This window comes from Nomascus leucogenys, chromosome 1a (genome assembly GCF_006542625.1).
Source record: "Nomascus leucogenys isolate Asia chromosome 1a, Asia_NLE_v1, whole genome shotgun sequence".
NCBI classification, from domain to species: domain Eukaryota; kingdom Metazoa; phylum Chordata; class Mammalia; order Primates; family Hylobatidae; genus Nomascus; species Nomascus leucogenys.
Window position 1 is genome coordinate 40,270,165 of NC_044381.1, and position 22,252 is coordinate 40,292,416.

The 22,252-nt window shown below is 39.5% G+C and overlaps 1 protein-coding gene across 3 annotated transcripts in view; it reads right to left on the reverse strand.

Annotated features, from left to right (window-relative positions):
• Nucleotides 1–259: 259 nt before the first annotated feature.
• The window catches only part of PTPDC1 (protein tyrosine phosphatase domain containing 1), a 47,401-nt gene continuing 25,408 nt past the window's right edge, over nucleotides 260–22,252 (reverse strand). Inside the window, exons 1-9 of one of the 3 annotated variants that reach the window (XM_003260509.4) lie at nucleotides 19,279–20,123; nucleotides 18,629–18,800; nucleotides 16,425–16,505; nucleotides 16,076–16,194; nucleotides 14,965–15,102; nucleotides 11,821–13,079; nucleotides 8,333–8,518; nucleotides 5,735–5,845; nucleotides 260–2,282 (exon numbers count right to left, since the gene is read on the reverse strand). In XM_003260509.4, coding sequence (XP_003260557.2) covers nucleotides 2,166–2,282; nucleotides 5,735–5,845; nucleotides 8,333–8,518; nucleotides 11,821–13,079; nucleotides 14,965–15,102; nucleotides 16,076–16,194; nucleotides 16,425–16,505; nucleotides 18,629–18,800; nucleotides 19,279–19,516 — 2,421 coding nt within the window. In that variant the 5' untranslated portion in view covers nucleotides 19,517–20,123 and the 3' untranslated portion in view covers nucleotides 260–2,165. Of the gene's footprint in view, nucleotides 2,283–5,734; nucleotides 5,846–8,332; nucleotides 8,519–11,820; nucleotides 13,080–14,964; nucleotides 15,103–16,075; nucleotides 16,195–16,424; nucleotides 16,506–18,628; nucleotides 18,801–19,278; nucleotides 20,124–22,252 lie in introns of those variants that run through there. The other 2 variants (XM_012500628.2, XM_004087011.3) reach the window with 2 other exon arrangements.

The window sequence follows — 22,252 nt, forward strand, 5'->3', positions numbered from 1 at the left end:
AACTCCTCATCCAAATATGGGAAGTTAGGAATCTTGTCAGCTTAGAGATTTTCCTCAGCTATTCCTCTTAGAACTCACCTATCCCAACCCCCCAGTGTTTGGTCATGCTGAACTGATGGAAGGAGTCTGTACTAACAAGAGCTTGGCTCACTGACTCAGCCGACAACTCAATTTGCCTGTCAGGATAATCTAAGAGCAAAACCTCATCTTTATCATCAGATGTCCTAGAGCATCAAGGTAAAGAAGTATAAGACTAGGATTATGGGTTGTTCTTTTCACTTTTATTCAAATAAATACAATACTTATATATAGCCTGATTAATTTCCCTTGTCATATCTCTTTTTTCAGGTTTCAGGCTTAGATTTTTAGTTGTGCATTGCTATGGTCACATCATAACTGTTCTCTAAGTTGAAACAAGTATTTCAACAGGCAAATAGCAAACTCGCCAAAGGACCTGTGGGTCACTTGCCCAAATGAGGCCGATTGAGATAAGAACAAACATCTTTTTTATAGTGTACCTTTGGATAAAATGCAATTGTTTCTTCTCCTTCTTTCCCAGGCCAGGCACTTGAAAATAAGACATTTCAGATATGGGTAACCCACTCCATTAACATCCATTGGACTTGATTTCCCAAGAAAATTAAAACAGTGTGAAAGAACACTGCATTTAGCATTTGGCATTTGAGTTAATGAGACTGATAATGACTGAAATATTTTCGACGTGCTAGAGGTTAATTCAGAAATGTAGGATTGGAGAAATTTCATTTGTTCTAAATGAGTCTTGCTTCCCCTGAAATTCCATCTTTAGTAACTTCTTTAGCTTGAAATTAGTCTGATTAATATCACCTTTATTGGGAAAAACTATTATCCCCTCTTTGGCTTGGCCTCTGGTATCTATACATATTAATTTAAATAAAAGTATGGCTTCAATTGATAATTGATGGTTCAGCTTACAAGGAACTAGTTTAGGCAGTCACTCTTCTTACATGAAGCCAATTAGGGCTAATGCAACCTGTATGGTCAACTTCAGTTTAAAAATCTTAATTCTCATTGTAAGAAAGCAGCCAAATATAGAGCCTTGAGGCAAGTGGGTCTATGGAGTGGCAGATTTGGGAGTATGGGGCCAGGGCCACGCTGCTCATGCTAATACACCATCAGCACAAACAGTGGCCCAGTTTTGACTTCCTCCAGCTCCAAGAGTCACCTCTGCAGAGTGGCTGTGGCACCTGAGAGAGCAGGGCTGGCACAGAGCCCCTGCCCTGCACGAATATCCCTGTGGAGTCCCCAGGAGGACAGAGGCAAGCCCTGCTTCTTAGCAACTTTCCACACTTCCTGCCTGTGATCCCACTTCCTCTGTAAAGACGCCATTTGGCTCAGCAGCAACCCAAGGGAGTGGGAATAAGGCTTGGTGTGTTGAGAACTGCTCCTGCCTCCTTTTGACAGCCAAGGCTGCAAGGTTGTTTGGAAATCTGACAAAGAGCAAGTCTACTTTCTACAAGCTAAATATCCCAACCACTTCACAGTCACTCCATTAAAGTAAAATTAAATCTCTCTGAAAAATAATATGCTTTGAAACCGTCTGTTACATTTATAAAAAGACAAGGAAAAACAAAAAATTTCAAAGTTAAAAAAAAACCTTTAAAAATATTGTAGCAATAGCCTTTTTTGTAACAAATATAAAACAGCTTAAGACACTTGGTGACTTTCTTAGTTCATTTGTGGGGGAATGGATACATAATGAGGTTTTACTACTAAAGTTAGCTATTTGGTAAAAACTCTAGGAAGAGTTCCATCAAGAAAATGGTTATTTTGGAAACACAAGTTATGATTATTTCCAAAACGTCAAAAGAAATAAGAATGTAAACACCATATACTTAAAATGTTAATACAATAATATTAACTCAGTCAAATAAATAAAAGAAAGTGGCACCAAATTTATGGCAATTTTTCAAAACTGCCATAATGTAGCAAAACAAAAATGTAGCTTAAGGATATTTTAAAATAAATAATTGGTTCAAATAGGGACGACCATTCTCAGCACAAACTAACAACATTCGAAATAAAGTGCTATAAGAAAAAGTAGCCCCAAAATCTTCAACTTATTCACATATGAACAGAGATACTATCTGGATCTTTAGGTCTGAAATATTCACCACGAGGGAAAGCTAGAGGCCAGGCTTAGGGCCATCTTTTGTCATTTTTCTTTTTTCTTCCAGCGTGTGCTTAAATATTTTCTTCAGGGTGTTGTAAACTGTTGGTCCATTTTCAGAATCAAAATTAACCTGGTGACAAAGAAATTTATATTCAGGACACTGTAACAAGAATTTGAACTAGTTTCTATTTTGAGAGAAGGAGGGAGTGGAGAAAAAAACCAGACTTACAAACAAAACTCTATATAAAATACACATAATAAATTTAACACATTTTAGTTGAAAGACTATATTAGAACTGCCAACCATGTCAATATCAAACTTATGAATGAAAACCTCAAAATTAAATCTAGTGCCTGGATATTTAGTCTAATTATATACACCCAGCCATGAAGCAAGTCAACAGTGGGTGTGAAGTGAATTTTTTTGAGACTAATCATTGATGGTATAAGGGAAAAGTTTCCCATATTAAAACAGCACATCAGCTGTGTATGTCCTGCTGAGAGGCCCTATGGCCACTCTGGACAGGGTCATAGTGACCTGAATAGAAGCCCAGCTCCCCACCTGCGAGCTATATGTCCTCATCTCATACCCAACCTCTCTGGACCTTGATCTCCTCCTTTGTAAAACAGAGATAATGATACCCACCTTCATAGGATAGCGTTATCTATGAGTCTAACATATGTTTGGCACATATATACAAACCTCAACTGGCTGGGCGTGGTGGCTCATGCCTGTAATCCCAGCACTTTAGGAGGCCGAGGTGGGAGGGTTGCTTGAGCCCAGGAGGTCGAGACCAGCCTGGCCAACCTGGCAAAACCTCATCTCTACAAAAAATTAAAAAAAAATTAGCCAGGCATGGTGGCACGTGCCTGTAGTCCCAGCTACTTGGGAGGCTGAGGTGGGAGAATTGCCTGAGCCCAGAAGGCAGAGGATGCAGTGAGCTGAGATTGTGCCACTGCACTCCAGACTAGGCAACAGAGTGAGACCCTGTCTCAAAAAACAAACAAACAAACAAACCCCACCTTGATAAAGGTAAATTTCCTTTTCCCTTGATGGGAGCGCACTATTTACACATATTTGCATTTTTCACCCAAGTTTACCATACTCTGGGTTAGAAGTGATGGCAGGACAGAGAACCAGAGCAAGTACCCACCCTCAACCCCATTCCCAGAGTAATGTGTAACTCCCTGGGAAAGAATCAGGGTCACACAATCACTGCTTCTCTCCTTCTGGAATTTCTCCTTCTCTGATAAATTTTGACAAATGAAACGTTGTTCCGTCTGTCAACAACTGTAAAGGATCTGAGACTTTAACCTGTTGGCTTGCCAGTGTTATGGATACTGGTAGAAGATACGAGATTCCTGGGTCAGAGACAGACAACTTTTATTTCTCATAGCTGCACGTGCTTCATGTTCACATGGGTTCTGCTTGTCTCCCAAGTCTCATGGGGGCAATGCAGAGGGTCCTAGGTGGAGGCTGCACAAGCACGGGGTTTGCCTCATAGCTGAGGAGCCCCAAGCTTAGGAAACTCCAATGTTTCACAAGGGGGCTGCAAGCAAATCTGCCAACCTTTGCACTGAAGGGAAACATTTTTATTATCCTGGAAGTCAGAACGTGTGCCTTCTGCTCTCCAGGCAGAGCTCTCCAGACATCAGTGAAGAGTTGATCCCCAAAGAGAGTGGTCAGGGCATCTGCTCATCAGACTATGAAGAGACATGAGAGACCCAAGGAAAACTGTCTCCTAACATTTTCTATAGACAGATTTTGAACAACTGTCATCTCTAACTTTTCATTCGTATCCCCTTAAAAGGCCAAAAGAAGTTGTAAAGAATTCCTACTGCTTTCAGAGAGACCAATCGTAAGGATTTTTTTCAGTCAAGCTCAGGAACTTAATTTTATCTATAACTATATTATCTATCCCATTTGCAAAAAACTCCTTATTAACATTAATAATGGTGTGAATTGTTTACTTTTTTTTTTTTTTTGAGACAGAGTCTTGCTCTGTTGCCCAGGCTGCAGTGCAGTGGCGCAATCTTGGCTCACTGCAAGCTCCGCCCCCCGGGTTCACACCATTCTCCTGCCTCAGCCTCCCGAGTAGCTGGGACTACAGGTGCCCGCCACCACACCCGGCTAATATTTTTGTATTTTTTTTTTAGTAGAGATGGGGTTTCACGGTGTTAGCCAGGATGGTCTTGATTTCCTGACCTCATGATCTGCCCACCTTGGCCTCCCAAAGTGCTGGGATTACAGGCTTGAGCCACCGCGCCTGGCCACTTTTTTTTTTTTTTTTTTTTTTTTTGAGACAGAGTCTTGCTCTGTTGCCAGGCTGGAGAGCAGTGGTGCGATTTCAGCTCACTGCAACCTCCACCTCCTGGGTTCAAGCCATTCTTCCACCTCAGCCTCCTGAGTAGCTGGGACTACAGGCGCACACTACCATGCCCAGCTAAATTTTTGTACTTTAGTAGAGATGGGGTTTCACCATGTTGGCCAGGATGGTCTCAATCTCCTGATCTCGTGATCTGCCCATCTCAGCCTCCCAAAGTGCTGGGATCACAGGCGTAAGCCACCACTCCCGGCTCTGTTTACTTTCTTAAACACCAAACCACAACCTTCTTCACATAGTGGGTAGCCTCTCAGTCTATGAAAATGTAAATACAGATGTAAAGGACCATGTGGTTTGGATTTGAGACTACTGACTCTGGAAACAGTGGAGAACAGACTGAAAAGATGGTTAGTGGTTAGTGCCATAGAATCCAGATGAGGAACAAGGAAGGCCTGAAGTAAGAACATCACTCTGGAAAGAGTGGAGGGGAAGGAGACTGGACAAATATTAAAAAGGAAGAATCTTCACAACTTGTTAATGAGTATAAATAATAACTTATTATCATTAATGTTACCACAGATGTTGTCATTCAAAAGCTGGGTTCTTTGTTTAATGACACTTTCATATCAGTGAGAGGTAACAAACAAATTATAGATACTTTCATATCAATGAGAAGTAATAAACAAATTATAGCTGATGGGGTAAGGGGAAACTTTTCTTTTAGTATGAACCTGGCTTCTTCTTCTTTCTTCAGCCAGGAAAAACTGCTGCATCCAAAAGGATGGGCTTTTAGAAAGAAAACCTTTTTTTTTTAACTCTTTCCTTAGGATTTTCCAACCAGGACTCAGTACTGAGTTAGCAATGTGGGATGTTTAATTCTCAATAGATGGTTTCTTACTTACACCCAAGGTAGAACTGACTCGACAAGCAAAGATTCTCTGACTCCGATTAGGCATATGATCTAAAAATATGTATTCAACACTCAGTTGTTTCTCTTTCTTTTATATAAAAGCTCTTTGTTGCAACGTTCTCCTTCAAAAAACCCACAGTTCAGCTTTTCCTAAGATCATTGTTTGGAAACTTTTTTTTTGGTCAAAACTCTGCAACTACTTAGAAGAAATGTCAAACAGATTTCCAAGAAGGGAAAACATACACATACATGTTTTATTTTAGAGAAGGATGGTGACCTCTGGATTCTGATTTACAAAGATGATGCTGATTTGTGTTTCAGAGAGGGGAAAGGAAGAGTGTGACCCACCTTAGTGAATGCCTTAATGGCATGGGCAAGGAAAGCTTCCTCCACATCCACGGGGATTGTCTGCAGGTTCACTATGCAGTGCAACACGCAGAGAATAGTCTGGTGCTGTCCCTGTTTTTGTAGAAATCAAAATTTTAAAAATTTTTCAAAAAATGCCTCAATAAATCAATTCAAAACTATCATAGAGTCAAGAATTGGTTTGTGACCAAGTACTCATAATGTCAAATGCCAAAATATCTAACAAAATATCTAAACATCAACAAATGTTTATTGTTATGTGTTAATATAATTTGAAAAGCTTTCAGGAGATAATATCAAAGCTGGCTAGCTATTGTACAAAGTAAAACTAAATTTGAAGATCAGTGCACTTTTAAACCAAGTGTTTCTCTTGCAGTGAACTGAATAGATTTTCCCATTCTTGTTGTTTCTGGATATAATGTCAGTTGTCTAGTAGATGGTGACATGTCATAGAGATATATGGACTAATTAATTGGGCACTGAGTGGTCAGGATCTGGGTGCCCAGCCACTGCAGATGATATGGAGGGAGGCAGGTAGACAAAGAAAAGGACAAGGACAACCCCAGTCCCCCAGGAGCAATGCAATGCTTAAGTGCTTAGCCTCCAACCTAAGGGGGTAAGATACTTAAAAATGTGTCCACTGACTTGACTCTTGGGGGCTGTTTACCTTAGCAAAGAAGAAATTCCATCACCTTCAGCAATACATATCCAAGATGTAATGTACAGGGACCCATCAATTTCAATTCTGAAAATCTACTCTAAGAGCATAATCTATAATAAAGAAACACCTGCAAGCACAAATTATCATTACAATGACGCCTATGAAAGTAAAAAACCTGAAGCAATATAAATGCCCTATACATGGGGCGAGGGTGATTTAGGATAAAACAGGCAGCCTTATGTAATAGAAAGCACATGGGCTTTGTGCCAGAGTGGTCTGAGCTTGAATTCTGCTCTGACATGTGGTGCCAACCTTGGGCATGCAACCTCAGCTTTCCTTGTCTGTGAAACGGGCCTCTACCTCTAAGGGGTATTGAGATAAACAGAAGAGAAAATGTAAATTATGTCCTGAAAGGCTTGGCCCAGTCACCTACCAAACATTAATCTCCCTTATCACCATCTCCTGTTTTATCTCTGTGATTTAATTGCTGAGAAAATATCCTAAGAAAAGGACTTCGGATACAGGAAAAATCATTTCTTAAAAGATATGTATTGCATAACTGTGGTATGTGAGTGTGTGTGTGTGTGCAGGCACACACATGTCTGTGTATTGTATCTGTGTGCATGTGAGTGCATGTATCTGCATGTCTGCGTGTGCATCCGTCCATATGTGTCCGTGTGTGTATGTGTAGTAACAGCAGATTTTTAGTGAAATTTAGAAACCGAGGAGATATTTACATGGAGCATAGTAGGTAACTCAAGGCTGGTTATTCGATAACATTGTTTCTTAAAACAAAAACAGGCCTGGCATGGTGGCTCATGCCTGTAATCCCAGCACTTTGGGAGGCCGAGGTGGGTGGATCACATGAGGTTGGGAGTTTGAGACCAGCCTGACCAACATGGAGAAATCCTGTCTCTACTAAAATTACAAAATTAGCCGGGCATGGTGGTGCATGCCTGTAATCCCAGCTACTCGGGAGGCTGAGGCAGGAGAATCGCTTGAACCCGGGGGGCAGAGGTTGCGGTGAGCTGAGATCACGCCATTGCACTCCAGCCTGGGCAACAAGAGCGAAACTCTGTCTCAAAAAACCAAACAAACAAAAACAAAAACAAACCCTGTTCTAAACTGAAAATTTAGTATCTCTGTATGGATAAAAATGATAAATTGTATAAAAGGATTCATACAATTTCTCCTGTTTCCTAGATCCATTGTCTTCTAATATCTTTTCCTAAAGGTAACCACTATTACCAGTTTCTTATTTCTCCTTCTATATATTTTATACATATATACATATTTTCTCTATTTTAAACATCTATCTTTTATACATAAAATATAGAAAACATCTATATTTTACAAATAGAAATTATATATACATGTATATATGTGTGACACCTACCCCTTTTTAAAAATACGAATGAGTGCATATCTCAACCTAATTCATAATTTTTCCCATATGCATGCTCATGGCAAATAAGTAGAAACAAACAACCAACAGTGAAAAAGTGGTTAATTATGGCACAGTCTCGTGTTACAGCATCATATCCGTTAAGAGTCAATATTTATGAAAAGCTTACTTTATTCACGGGAAAATAGCTATGTTATAACTTTAAGCAAAAATGAAACATAAACTTGTATGTTAAAATGATTTTTAACAAGTTAATATACATATTGATAAGTTTAAAATATTTGAAAATGTTTGCAGTGCCTCTCCCAGGACTATGGATAGTTCTTTTTATTTTTGTATTTTCTAAGCGTTTACACTGGGTATCAGTTTCTTCTCTTCTCTTGGAAAAACTATTAAATTAGACCTAGATTTGGGATTCTGTGTGAATTCTCTTTTTTTATACTGGATTTTTTTTTCTGTGTGAAAAACTAAGGGCCTCAGTTACAGTCATTAACTGGTCCTACACCCACTTTACCTTCTCTAATAAAAACAGTGCTTCTGCGGCATCTGCTCGCCTGTCAACCAACATGTCCACATCCTCTTTGGTGATTACAGGCTCCTTCAGTTGCTCCACCCAAGACCACATCAAGCTGCATAGGATGAAAGGGTCCCTCTCGCCACATATTCTTTCCCAAGCTCCATCTCGGGAATTAAGCTCTTTCTAAAAAGGAAGAGAAAGAGACAGACAGACAGAGACAGAGACAGGGAGAGGAGAGAGAGGTGCACCATTTGACACTGCATGATTCTTGCGCTGCCCATGAGAGTGAAACTCAGGCTCCAGAGTGCAGAACTGGGACCCCTCCCAGCCTCTCCACTTCCAGGCTGGACGCTGGACTAAGACACTGAACTCTGTAAGCCCCAGTTTCTCTCTATGAAACTCATCCCCTGCATCACAAGCTGTTGGGCTGATTGACTGAGATAAAGTCGGTTAAAGCTTATAGCACAGGGAAAGGGCTTAGTTAATCCAAGTTCTCTACTTTATTTAGAAACCACAGAAACAGTTCAGAAGAGTCTTCCTTTTCAGCCTTCTGGTGAACAAAACAGAACTATTTTTTTGCAATAAAGTAGATGGTAGATGAGAAAGTAGAAATAAGGAAAGATTTATACATTAACCTGGGGTCTAAGGAAAAGGAAAAGCTTTGAGCTTCGCAGTCTGCAAAAATAAAATAAAGGTGCTTGAAAGTTGGTAAATGGGGCATATGTACTTCTTTGAAATATCTTTTTAGCATCCTATGTAGGATTTAACAATAAGCCCCGAGTCCTGAAATTTGACATAGGGAAGATAACTGGAAAGTTTTTCTAATACTCCAAATGCCTAGAGAAAATTTAAGCATGAGATTTTAAAACTTTACCTCACAGAGAGCAAGGGAAAAGTGAGATAAGGATTTTCATGAATTTCTGACAGGGTTCAGATTTATGTTTTAGTGAGTCAAATACATTTTTACAATAGAAGTGTAATAATTGCTACCAGCCACTCATTCATTCACCTATCCAATATTTACTACATGCACATAGTGGGACAGAAACTGTAATACATGTCTTATCTCTAACTCTCAAATGGCACCCAGCAGGGAGCTTCCTCACCAATACATATAATGGGGCTCAAGAAAGATGAAATAACTCACCTAGGAGCCAAAAGCTAGAAAATGGCAAAGGGGGTGTTCATACCCAGTTCTGCCTTACTCCAGAGTCTGTGCTGTTTCTGTTAAACCACAAGGGCCCTCCGGTACTGGGCTTCTCTTTATTATCTTATGAATACGCCAATACTTTGTTATTCACAGTCCTTCGTATCCCATAGATCATGTATAAAACAAAGTAGCTCTTGATTCAATCTTATGAAGGAGACAAGCTGGGCAGAACTGACAGTAATCAAAAATGCTCTTAGCAAAATGACTATCTTATCATGATGTTTCCTGAGGCTCTCCAGGGAGGTTAGCCAAGAATCCTGGGATAATGGAAAGTGTTAAACACATGTGCTGTACCCTGACTCTGCCACATGCATGCCATGTGACCCTGAGCAAGTCACTTACCCTCTAACCTTTGTGACCTTTAGCATCCTCATCTGTGATACTGAATTCATAAGATTAACAAAGACTGTAGAAATAGTATCATCTGCCTCACAGATATGTTCTATGATAACTGTGAAAAATCACGTGAAATAATATATGTGAAATGGTCTAGTACAGGCATGGGTGGCATTATACTATTCAAATAATGTTCATTTTATTCTTTTCCAGAATTCAACTGATTTTTTGATAACTAAAAGTCCTAAAATAAAATCTAGAAAGGAAAAAAACGCAAAACTATCCTGATTAAAGGTCTGTGTTCACCTCCAGAAAATGCTTTCATATACGCTACATACGGTCTGGCCCAAACCAAGTCCTGAATGCTTCATCACCACAGCAGAGCTTGCATGGGCACTGGGGCTGACCCAGGAGTGGGGGTGCGAGATTTTCATCTAAAATAGAAGACTCTCTTTCTTGCTAACTCTTAGCACACAGTAATGCCCAGGAAACATTTGCTGACTGAATGAAAGACTTTTTCAGTTTGGAGCAGAAAATAAAGAAAATAATTCATTTTGGAAGAAAGCAATACATTTAACTATTGGATAGGCGAAACACAATTCTGAAGAACAAAATTTTTATCAAAAGTTCTCTCCTCCCATCATATAGTTGTAAGTTAATGTGAAGCTCCAAACTTAATTTTCATGCCTCCGCATCTGAAGAGATACTGGCACTCAGAAATTTTATATGCCTTGTTTAATCAATGGCAGACTATGAAAGCGAGCTATTAAAATAATTCACAGTAGGTTATGGGCTCAAAAGTCAAGATTTCAGTGATTCACGACTGTCCAAGTCAGCCTCCTTTTGGGGTAGTTTAGCTGTTTCTCATAGCTAGGTTTATAAGGCCTATCTTTTCTCGAGAACAGGTGCTCATTCAGGGCAAAGAAAGTGTGGCTGACTTACGACTGTATCCTAGTAAAAGTACAACACAAAAAAAGAGTTAAACATTTACATTCTTTTTTTTTTTTTTTTTTTTTTTTCGAGACGGAGTCTCGCTCTGTCGCCCAGGCTGGAGTGCAGTGGCGCAATCTCGGCTCACTGCAAGCTCCGCCTCCCGGGTTCACGCCATTCTCCTGCCTCAGCCTCTCCGAGTAGCTGGGACTACAGGTGTCCGCCACCATGCCCGGCTAATTTTTTTTTTTTTTGTATTTTTAGTAGAGACAGGGTTTCACCGTGGTCTCGATCTCCTGACCTCGTGATCTGCCCGCCTCGGCCTCCCAAAGTGCTGGGATTACAAGCGTGAGCCACCACGCCCGGCCTAAACATTTACATTCTAATCGAAGTAAAAGCTAAGAAATGGACCCCAAAGACCTCATCTCAGCTAAAGTGAATGGCACGTAGTAATCTGTGGTTCCACCCACTTGCTTTCATGGTTTCCCACAGTTGCCCTATTAGGGCAGGATTGGCAAGTCTGAAGGAGAGGATGCCAAGGAGACAGCCTCACTCTTCTGACCTTGCTCAGCACCAGTGTTGATGAGCTTTGGAAAATAAATATTTTATTTATGTCTGTACATCAGTAGTTCTCAAAGTACGGTTCCCTCTGCCAGGCCTCATGTTAAAGATGCTTCAAGTCAGTTTCGAATGCTGTCTGCTGTGGGCCAGTTGCCCCCATAGGCCCAGGAAGAAAGAAGGAAGCTACTAATATCAATGCCTTGTGTGGGTCAAGCATCACACCAAGTGCTTTCTTGTGTATGCAAATTTAAATGAAACCATACAAACACCCTATGTTTTTTCTATAACATCAGGTTCGCATCAGAGACGAGAAACCTGAAGTTAGAAGGTATTATGCAAACGTATCTTCACATTTCTATAATAAGTAAGTTTGGGAAAATGTATCACACTTTTGCCCTGACATAAATATTTCCCACATATCTATAATTAAATAAAATACTAATAATACCTGCCACATTTCTACCTTCCTTTTTAGTTCCTCCTTTTCTACAGATTCATTTAAATTTGCTAGGGCTTTGGCCGCCAGTATTCTTCTTGCCTCAGCACTCAATTCAGACTGTAATGTAGAGTGTGAAGCTGCTTCAGACAGATCTTTACTGTCCTGGGTTTCATGTTCAACCAAAAACTGTGCTTTGGGACTGGAGCCACAGTCCAGAGGGCTTCGGGGTGTCCTGCTGTTCTGCCTGACAGAGCCAGGGCTCCCAACACCATGAGTTTTACACTGACAGTGAGACACTTGCTGGTGAGCAGGGTTTGGATACTTATGGACATTTGCAAAGCTGGGTGAAACTGGCTCCCCAGGGCTGTGTGAGCCTGAAACATCTGCAGAGAAAGCTCCACTCTGCTGTGCTTCCTTTGGAATGGTCCTTCCATGGAAAATTGGTGACCCATTATCTTTGAGTCCTTCCAGGCCTCCAAACTTTGACTGACTCCAGAAAGAAAGTGTGCTGCGAACCAAGGCTTCCTTGTGTAAGTCTGGTTCTGAAGACTGTGGGATGTAACAATGGCTTATGAGCTTCTGCTGCCTGGGGTTGTGGCCAACCAAGACCTGGGCAGGCACTGTCTGTGGAGTCTCCCCTTGCTCCAGGAGGTTCTCGGCCCTCTTTAAATCTGAGTCACTGTAGCTGAGCCGCCTTTTCAGATGAGTCAGGGGTTGAAGGCACTCAACATTCCGCCTTTTCCAAAGAGGGTCAAACTCTTGCTCTTTGGAGAAAATCATGCCTCGATTGTTAAAATCTGCTGCCACAGCAGTGGGGTTAGGCGAGTTCGACACATCACTGTCATGCCTCAGTAACTCTTTATCCAGCTGCATAGTGACCATCTCAGACATGGTCTTTTCTATTTCAGCAGAGAGACCAGGTCCTTCGGACACGTCCTTCATCATAACTGGCCTGTTCTCCGCTAAGTCCAGCAGCAATTTGCAAACTAGGTGGATAATTTTTGGCACGTGTTTCAGAAGTCGTGCCTCATAACCATGAAGCAGATGACGCTGACGAATTAGATACTGAGCTAAGGTGACAGCATGTGCTTTGGGATCACAGCAAGAGAATATATTGCGGAGAGGAATTAGAAACTGAGTAAATTCCCTTACACAGAGGAGCTGTCCTCTGGCTTGTATGGAATTGGGTCGCTTTGCCCGCACAGATGTAATTGCTTGGTCAGCAGTCATTCTCGTTGCAAAAACTAAGTAACAGGCTATTAAAACACCTAAACAGTGAAGAAGAGAAGACTGGTATGAGAAAAGCTTACATTTTTTTTAATTTTATTTATCACTCTTTGATGATTTACAATTTGAATATGTGTTAAGAAACCATATAAATAGAGACACATTTTAAGGACAATTATGATGATAACTTTGTGACTTTTTGTAGAACTGTTATTATTGCATATTCCTTACTGCACAGAACTTTATTAAATGTCTACGTGGCACCGCCTCCCCATGACTGAGTCATCTCAGTAGCCCAGAGCTGTGCCAGCACAGGCACAATGTAGGTGAGTAAGTGTGCAGGAGGGAAGGGAAACTGATCATCTGGCCCATCTATCCTCCTTGTTCTACTTAACTCCAACAGAAGAAAGCAAATCCTGTTTCTATTTTCCACTCTGAACAGTTCTTGAGAATTTCCATCCAATCAATCCATACACTTTGTGTTTGGAACCTCCCACCCTGCCATCTTTGCCATCAACTGCTGGCACATCCCAGCTTGGCACTCTCCCTACCACGGCAGTTTCTTCTTTGGGAATTATTCATATTCACAGCCTACTTTTCTTCTTGGAAATTCTTTTTCCAGATTTGTGCCTATACTAATATGTGTTTTCCTTCAGACCATGATATAATTCTATTTTTCCATAAGCAATTATGGAAAATTAAGCAATCTTAAGGAAGCCAGCCTTAATGGTATAAACATTAGGTATTCTTACTAATATCTAATTAAAAGGAATAACTAGTAAGGTTATTACTAGTTAAAAGGTAATAATTACTAGTGAAAAGGTAATAATTAATAAATTAATTCAAATATAACAGTCAATGAATATTAAAGTAAAAGGCAAATCAAATACACCTGTGTGATCCCCAAGTTTGTGAACACGTTGTTACATATGAAAATCAGAACCTCTGAAAACTGCACGCTCTCCAGTTCACAGTCGGGAACAACATATCTTTCTCACTAGGACACGGAAGATCTTAGTATAAATGTAAAACGTCTGCAGAGCTATCATGTCAATGTCCAGAAACAGTGAGATTTTGGCTTGATCCTAAGAGCTACCAATCTCAAGCAGAGCTGAGTCCCCTCCCCTGAGCATGCTTCCAGGTATGTGGCAGATCCCCTGGCAGGAGCACAGGTACACTGCGGACAGAGTTGAGCCGCATGTGGTTGGATCAGATGACAATGAAAATTTCAGCCCTACGGCCTTTTATTTTTGCCCTAATATCAGCACTGTAATGAAATTCAGCTGAATGTTTTAAGTAAAATCACTGACTTTTTAATAGAATTCTGGGCACAGATAGACTCTTCTTCACAAACAAAATCCTTATACCTCCAAAAATGGAAAGCACATGAACTCTGGAGTCAGACAACCATGGATTTAAAGTGTGGCCCTGGCACTTACTAAATGTAGCAAATTACTTCTCTCAAATTGCAGTTTCTCCAACTCACATTGTTGCTAAAGACTTTAAAATGATATACATATGGTCATTGTAACTACCTGTTTATGGTATTTCAAATATCTTAAAATTTTTTTGAATCAATTTTTAATGTTAATAATTATACATATCTATGGGGTATATAGTGATATTTTAATACATATAATGTATAGCGATCAGATCAGTGTATTTAGTACATGCATAATCTCCAACATTTATCATGCATTTGTGTTGGGAACATTCAATATCCTCCTTCTAGCTATTTGAAACTATATATCATTTTAACTATAGACACCCTACAGTGGTACAGAACACTAGAACTTATTCCCTTCTTCCACCTGACTCCGAAGCTTTGATAGGATTCTGAGAAACATTTATCCTCAAATTAGGAAATCGTATTCCTTTTATGTTTAAATATGCCTACAAGACAATAAACCACCTCTTAGGACCTACCTGTTCGACCAAGCCCTGCATGACAATGGATAGCTACTTTTCCTTCCTGTAAGGCAAATGTCATCACCTTCACCATATCTAGGATAGTAGTAAGAGACACTACACCATAATCCTTCCACCCGAAATTGTAGAAGTAAACTAGGAAAAAAGAAAAGGAAAAGAAAATCAACATACAGGAAATTAATGAAAGTACACACACTAATGAAAAGTACACAGATCTACACTGAGGCATGTAGATCTCAGTGCATACACTGCATAAAATAAGAGGGATTTTACATTCCTAGTAACTTTACTGTTAACATTTACTCACAGAGCACACTTTATATTACTTAAGACATTTCCTGCAGAAACTCAGCCAGAAAGAATTATGGCAAAGTATAATTACAAATTAATAAAGTCAGTGATTCATGCTATAGTTACTCAGCTACGGAGGGAAAGCATACACTCTTGTTTAAGCAGGGAAATGTGTCTAAATGACTGATAAATAGCTTAAGACAGTATAATATGGATTTTCTATCCAGTGTAAATAAGCTTCTTAAAAACAAGTTCCAAGATTGTTTATCCTTTCCAGCCTGGTTTGAAGGACACATGTTGAGTGTATTTCATCCCAAAGCTCCTGTGACTGAGGCGGCTTTGAAATTGTTAGAAGTAGAATTCCTGGGCATCATTTTGGGAGCAGGGCTGGACAGCAGTAAACCTGGAGCATGTCCAGGTTCCAAACCTGACTACCATTTCTAAGCTGTGTGATCTTAGGCAAGTAGGTAATTCTCTAAGCCCTGTGTGGCTTCATATGTAAAACAGAAATAACAATTTTGTTACACAACTGCTTTAAGGGTTAAATGAGATAATAGTGGCTGGCATACTGTAAGCATTAACTAAATGTTAATCATTATTACTACAGGGTCTCCTCCCAACATCCCTCTTACAGGAACAAAGAAATCCTGTACTTTGAACAGCAATACCAAAGAGAATGGTAGCTCATTTTTTCTAATCCTTACTACGATGCAAGAGGTATTTATTTCCATCATCTTTTTAATCTAAGAACCCAGCAGAGAAAAGCCTCTGAGTGCTGCCCTTGATAATTCATGAGAGGAGGGTGGGAGGAACTTACTGCCAGCCTCCATGAAAGCCTCAGGAAGGTATGTGAAGCCACTTTCTTGTTCCAGAGGGTTCCCACAGCTAGCATGCTCACCTGGGCGCTGGAGGTTGATTATTGTTTTTATGCCATGGCTTAAAGGAAAAAGGGCAGTCAGTCATATTGGGAGCTAGCGTTTAAAAAAAATTAACCATTTTTGGTATTAATCAACATTATTAATTACTCTCAAAATCTTAATTTCTCATTTGAAATACACTCTTCACTGCCTATTGTTAAAATTAAAGCACTTTTTCACTTGAAAACAAAGGCAATGAAAGAAAAAACATGAGTTTGCTCACTCGTGTGTGAACAATACAGCATTTACCTGAGGAACTGATCAATGATGTGGTACTTCTCCAGGAGCTCAGAGGATGGGCGGGCCATGGCCAGTATATTATCAGTGACCCTGCAAATAGGTGGAGGGACTGGTGAGATGTGCCAAAACCTAGGAAGTTCCAGCCCAAAGAGATGTTCCAGCCCTGAGAGATGATTTTTTTCTATGATTTCAACAACTCTGTTAGAATATTCTTTTTTGTGTATAAATTTTATTTGAACAGGTAATACAGTTTCATGGTTCAATAAAATCAAAACAATACAAAAACGTATGCACTAAAATGTTTGCTCTCAACCGTTTTCATCCACTCCATTCGGTTTGTTCCCCATATGTAATCATTTGTTTTAATTTCATATTTATCATCTTAGTGTTTATTTTTGCAAATATAAGCAAATATGAATATTTATTCTTATTTATCTGCTTTTCTTGTACAAAAGGTAGTGTAGTAAAGGCACTGTTAGATACTTTGCTTTTTTTCTCTTTAGGTTAATTTTTAAAATTTCGATAGTTTTTGGGGTACAGATTATTTCAGGTTACATAGATGAGTTCTTTAATGGTGAATTTTGAGATTTTGGTGCACCTGTATAAGAATATTCTTATACAAATCTGGCTTCAATTTTGGATGATTAGAGCTCTAATAAACTCTAGCTTCTTAAATCCCTGGAAAAAATTCCAAGATGTAAATTATTTGTGGATTCCAGCAAAGTATTTTCAAGGACTCTCAAGAGATTCTAGTGGACATGATGGAGAAAACTCAGCTGGTGGTGAAGGTAACAGTCTGGATTGTTACTCAATGGGTAGTGACTTATATGAGGAGGGCCAACTGGGAGATATTTTGTTATTCAACTATCTGAATCTTAGTTACAAGGTGTTAAATGGGGATAATAATGCCTGTCTCACAGGGTTGGTGTGAGAATTCAATATGATGTGGATGTAAAGTCTTTGGCACAAATCCTGACATGCAGTTATGAATAAATACTGAGTTACTGTAATGCAGTTACAAATAAATACTGAGTTACTGTAATTTGATGACAAATATGGGCTCCAGAGTCAGTTGGGCTTGGTTTCAAATGCTGGCTTTTCTACTTTCTAGTTTGGTAGCAAATTACTTGGAACTCAATTCTTTCATCGATAAAATGGCATTAACAGCTCACAAGAGTTTTGTGAAGATAAAAGATAATAGTATGAAAGCATCTAGCACACTGACTGGCCTACAGCCAAATGGGTATTTACTGAATGAATGAGTGGGCAGACACCCAATAAATGACTATTACTCTTGTCAGGTCTCTGGGCTTTGGCTTCACTCTGTTCTGTTCAAATTTCTCATCAGTGGCCTCATACTATTAGTATGATAGTGATGGACAAGAATATGACCTGTGGTGAACAATAATGACAGTGGACCCCAGACTATATCACTACAGATGTACTGAGCAAATCCAATATGAAAAAGTAACGGTTGTAAGCTGGATAAGCCAGTTGACAAATATCTAATTTAAAAATGGGTTCTTGATGTATAAAATAATTCACTACTAGAATTAAACAGTGAATTCCTCTAAGTATGCTTCCAATGTGATTTAGCAGAATTTTTCAGATGTTACTACATCAAAAAGGTGTATTTGACTAGTTTACTGTTTAATAAAAAGCAGTATGATTAAAGAACAATATTAATTGCACTTATACACCATAAAAAAAGCAAATATCTTATGTTTTCTACTGAGCTGACAACGTGTACCACTTTTATTAGGGTAGACTGAAGGGTATTTGTATGAAAATGTGACCTTTCATATAAAATACAGGAATCACATAAAAGCTAAAGCTTACTTGCATGAAACTGAAAAATTACACATGTACCTCATAATTTTCTCAAATTTATAGCTGAACAGTTTTATTATTTCTAAACATTTCTGAAATTTAAGAGCTAATTATCCATTTCTTCAATACACTTTATATATATCATTTCACTTAATTAAAAAAACCCTATGGTTTTGGTTTTATTATTTTCACCTTACAGATAAAGAAACTGAGGGTCAATAGGCCAAGATCACACAGCTAGGGCAAAGCCAGATCTGACTGGCAAAGTGAGGTCCTGACTTCAAAATCCCACACTGCTCCTCCCACACTTCAGGGCTCCTGGCTCACACAGAGCATCTTTCCTGTATCCAACAGAGCTATGAAAGACCAACAGGATCACTCACCAGGATGAGTAAACCCCCTTGATGGCTTGCTCCTGCTCACTCCAGTGGGCTGGGTTCTCATACTTGCAAGCTCTACCACCACATGCCATGGAACACCACATGTGTCCAGGAATGACATGCCGTAAATACTCTCCTACTTTTGTGTACTTTGGTGTTGGATGTTCTAAATTTCCTAGAACATATAAGGAAAGGAAAATTCAAAATTCCACTCTCCAAATGAAATTGTAACATGGGAAACAGCTTCCATTTTATCTCAGGATGGTAGATGACAAGCCAGTGCAAAATCGCCTTCATCTTGTCAAGAAAACAAAACTGTTTCCCTGTCAAAGTGACATATATCTCTTAATGTAAAAAAGCTTTCACATATAATAATCTCCACACATACTGGCAATTAGGAGGAAGAAACTGTAGAAGCAGATGTTTTACAAGAGAATGAGTTTTGTTCAAACCTATATTTTTAATAAACACAAAACATTTGATCATTTTATATCCTCTTATATATTCACTAAAATAGCATAACAGACAGCAAAAAGTATAATATAGAATAAACCGCCAATATTTAAAAAGGTATAAACACAACACAGCTGATTCCCATTCCTCAAACTTATATACAAAGGTATGGCAATCTATAAGAAGAAAGAGACCTTTACTTTTTCTTTCGGGGAAAGTTGGGTTTCCCTCTGCATGGCTGACTGAGGAAACAGCCACCATCACCTGGAGAGAGGACGAGGACAGCAGCTTCGTGGCAGAGCCGGAGCCCAAGCCAGAGCCCCGCCGGGCCTGCTGCAGCCGCAGTACTGGGTCTGAGGTGGAGTGCCGGCGGCCCTGGAGAAAGGAGCTGAGGAAGTGCAGGGCTGAGGGCCGCCTGGTTGCATCCTGCACCTGCATGGCACTGGGAGGCAAGAGCCAGAGGCAGGAAGAGTCAGCTCCACTTACTCAGTGAGAAACTTTCACTGAGAGCACGGAGCATTGCATCGTTCTGTATGATCTAAGAGCCATTCAGATTGGCTGACTGGTTTCCATGGTGACAAACAAAGAAACTACTGATTCCCACTTAGATCTGAACAGGCAAAATCCAATATGAACAGATTGCATTTTGGACAAATTGTTCAAATATAGGGAAGAATAATATAAATTTTAAATATATTGATTACTAAATTTTGTTTCTCAAATGCACTTAAAATATCTAACCACTCAAAGAGTTACTCCCCAAAATATTGTAGTGAATTTAGAAAACTGTCTTCCTGATGCAAAAACTGCCTTTTACATACGTGTTAAAAAGCTTAAATTCTGTTATTCCTTTCACAACCTGTCTCTGGATATTTTGAAAAAAATTACCTTTCTACTCCTCATTTGAATAGTGTAGAAAAAAGTTAATTGTAATAAAGTGGGATATACTGGACACCTTACAACATTATTAAAATATCATCCAATTTTTCATAACCAAAACCACTTCTATTTTTTCTTTGTAAAACTATTAAAGAAATACTTGGATAGAACAAATAAAGACATTTTTAGAGGTGATATATTATCAGAAGACATTTAACTTCATGTGTTCATTTTCAGAATATAAAAACCCAATTCTTAGTTATGCCTCTGCTGGACAGTTATAGTAGCCATGCCTCTCAAAAACTCAAAACACCATTCTCTGCCTTTTGTTGCAATGAGGGAAAAAAGAAGCTTCAATAATGTCTTGGCAGAGGCATATAAAGAAAGATCACTAAGTATCACATTTTTAAAGGAACTAGATGAGGGGGAGGTTGCAACTTGAAGATAAAGGATATAAAGAAAACAGAAAGTGCAACAACCACTAATGTACTCATTGTCCGCCTCCTCCCTTGTTAATGTCAGGCTGCGCCCTCGCTTGCTCGCTCGCTCTCTGCACAAGTGGTATTTCAGATGTGTGTGCACAGAAACAAACTACTGTACTGCTACAGATAAGGCTATTTTCTGTTTTTTTTTTTTTTTTTTAACGTTTACTAATGCTATACCAAGCTCCTTTTAAAATGCTGCCCCCATCTCCCCAATAATGTGCACTTTTGTCAAATAAGACAGGGACACAGAATCCCAATTTGGTGTCCAAATTCCTACTCTATGTGTAGTATCATGCCTTTGTTATTTAGAATACAGCCATGGAAGAAATCACAGCTTTCCTGTTGGAGGAATTATATGAGGATTACTCTAGGCAAGGCCCTCAGGACCCTAAGGGCAACACAGAAACAGCAGTTGCACAGAGGTCTGCATGACAGGAACATGAACTTATTGGCAGGAGGCCCTAAATGCTCAAACTAAGGAGCTGTATATTTGCTATTTGTGTAAGAGGGAGTCTAAGAAGATTTCTGGGCAAGTCTGTGCTTCTGAGTATGTGGCACTCCAGAATGTTAACTTAGCTCTTGAGAGACAAGGGTGGTGAGCTCTGCAGAGACAAGTCCATGGCCTGGAGAACCAGCATCTGAGGACATCTACAGAGAAAAGTCAAAAGTAACTGCTTTCAACTACACTAAGAATGACAACTAATTTCATTAGATAAGGGGTAGGGGTAGGACTTATTTGGACCAGGCTAACGAAGGGATGGTTTATAGATCACCTCAAGAATAATCTCTGTGGTGAAATCTTGAGACCTGGGTTGACCTCAAATAAACACAAAACAACTGAGCTGACCCCAGTTACTATAGTCAGTGACCCTGTGTCAATGTCTAAGGAAGTCAAGCCTAACGCAAACAGGATTCTGCAAGGTGAAAGCAGCCCTTTCTGCATGCTTGCTCAGTGTTCCCAACAATGAGGTGCTGTGAATATACCTTGCATTGATGCGGCAGATGAAAAGAAATGTACCCACCTCTGGACATGAGAACCAAATTTAGAATAATATTTAAGGAACCAAATGAGATACTGATCATGACAAATATGAAATCAGTCACAATAAACACAACAAAGAAACCCACTAAAATGTACCAGTGAGTACTGAGTCTTTTCTTCCTTAATTTCTACAAGTGGGAAGGTAAAACACTGAAAAGTGAGATCTAGAACACCAAGAACTAGCAATTTCCTTCTGTACTCAAGATTTCAGAAAGGGCTCATTACTTCGTAAAGTCATAGAACAATAGGCTGAGAATGCAGTGGGTGCCTGGTGGGCGTGGGAGGCCCACCTATCCGCATTCTTAAGTCCACAGAGGAGTCACTTCCAGGAATTTGCTGTACAGCTGAATTTCCAGCCTCGTGTTCTCTACTTTTTGTGACAACAGGCTCACTTTTCATAAGGGAACTGACTATTCCACTGTTAGACAGCTCAAATGTTTTCTTTCTTTCCTTCTTTAGAGATGGGGATCTCACTTTGTTGCTTAGGCTGCACTCAAACTTTTGGGCTCAAGGGCTCCTCCTGCCTCAGCCTCTTGAGTAGCTGGGACTACACAGATGCCTGCCAACATGCTGGTCTTCAAATATTCTCTAGTATTGAGTTAAAATCCATTCTATAAACATTGGTTCTGGTTCTTCCCACTGAAAATAAAGAATAAAGCATCTCTTTGTCTTGAAAGATTTTCAAATATCAGAAGACAGAACTTTTCCAAGACTTTCCCTATTTCTGTTTTTCAAACATTCCTAGGTATATGTAATTGTTTCCAGATC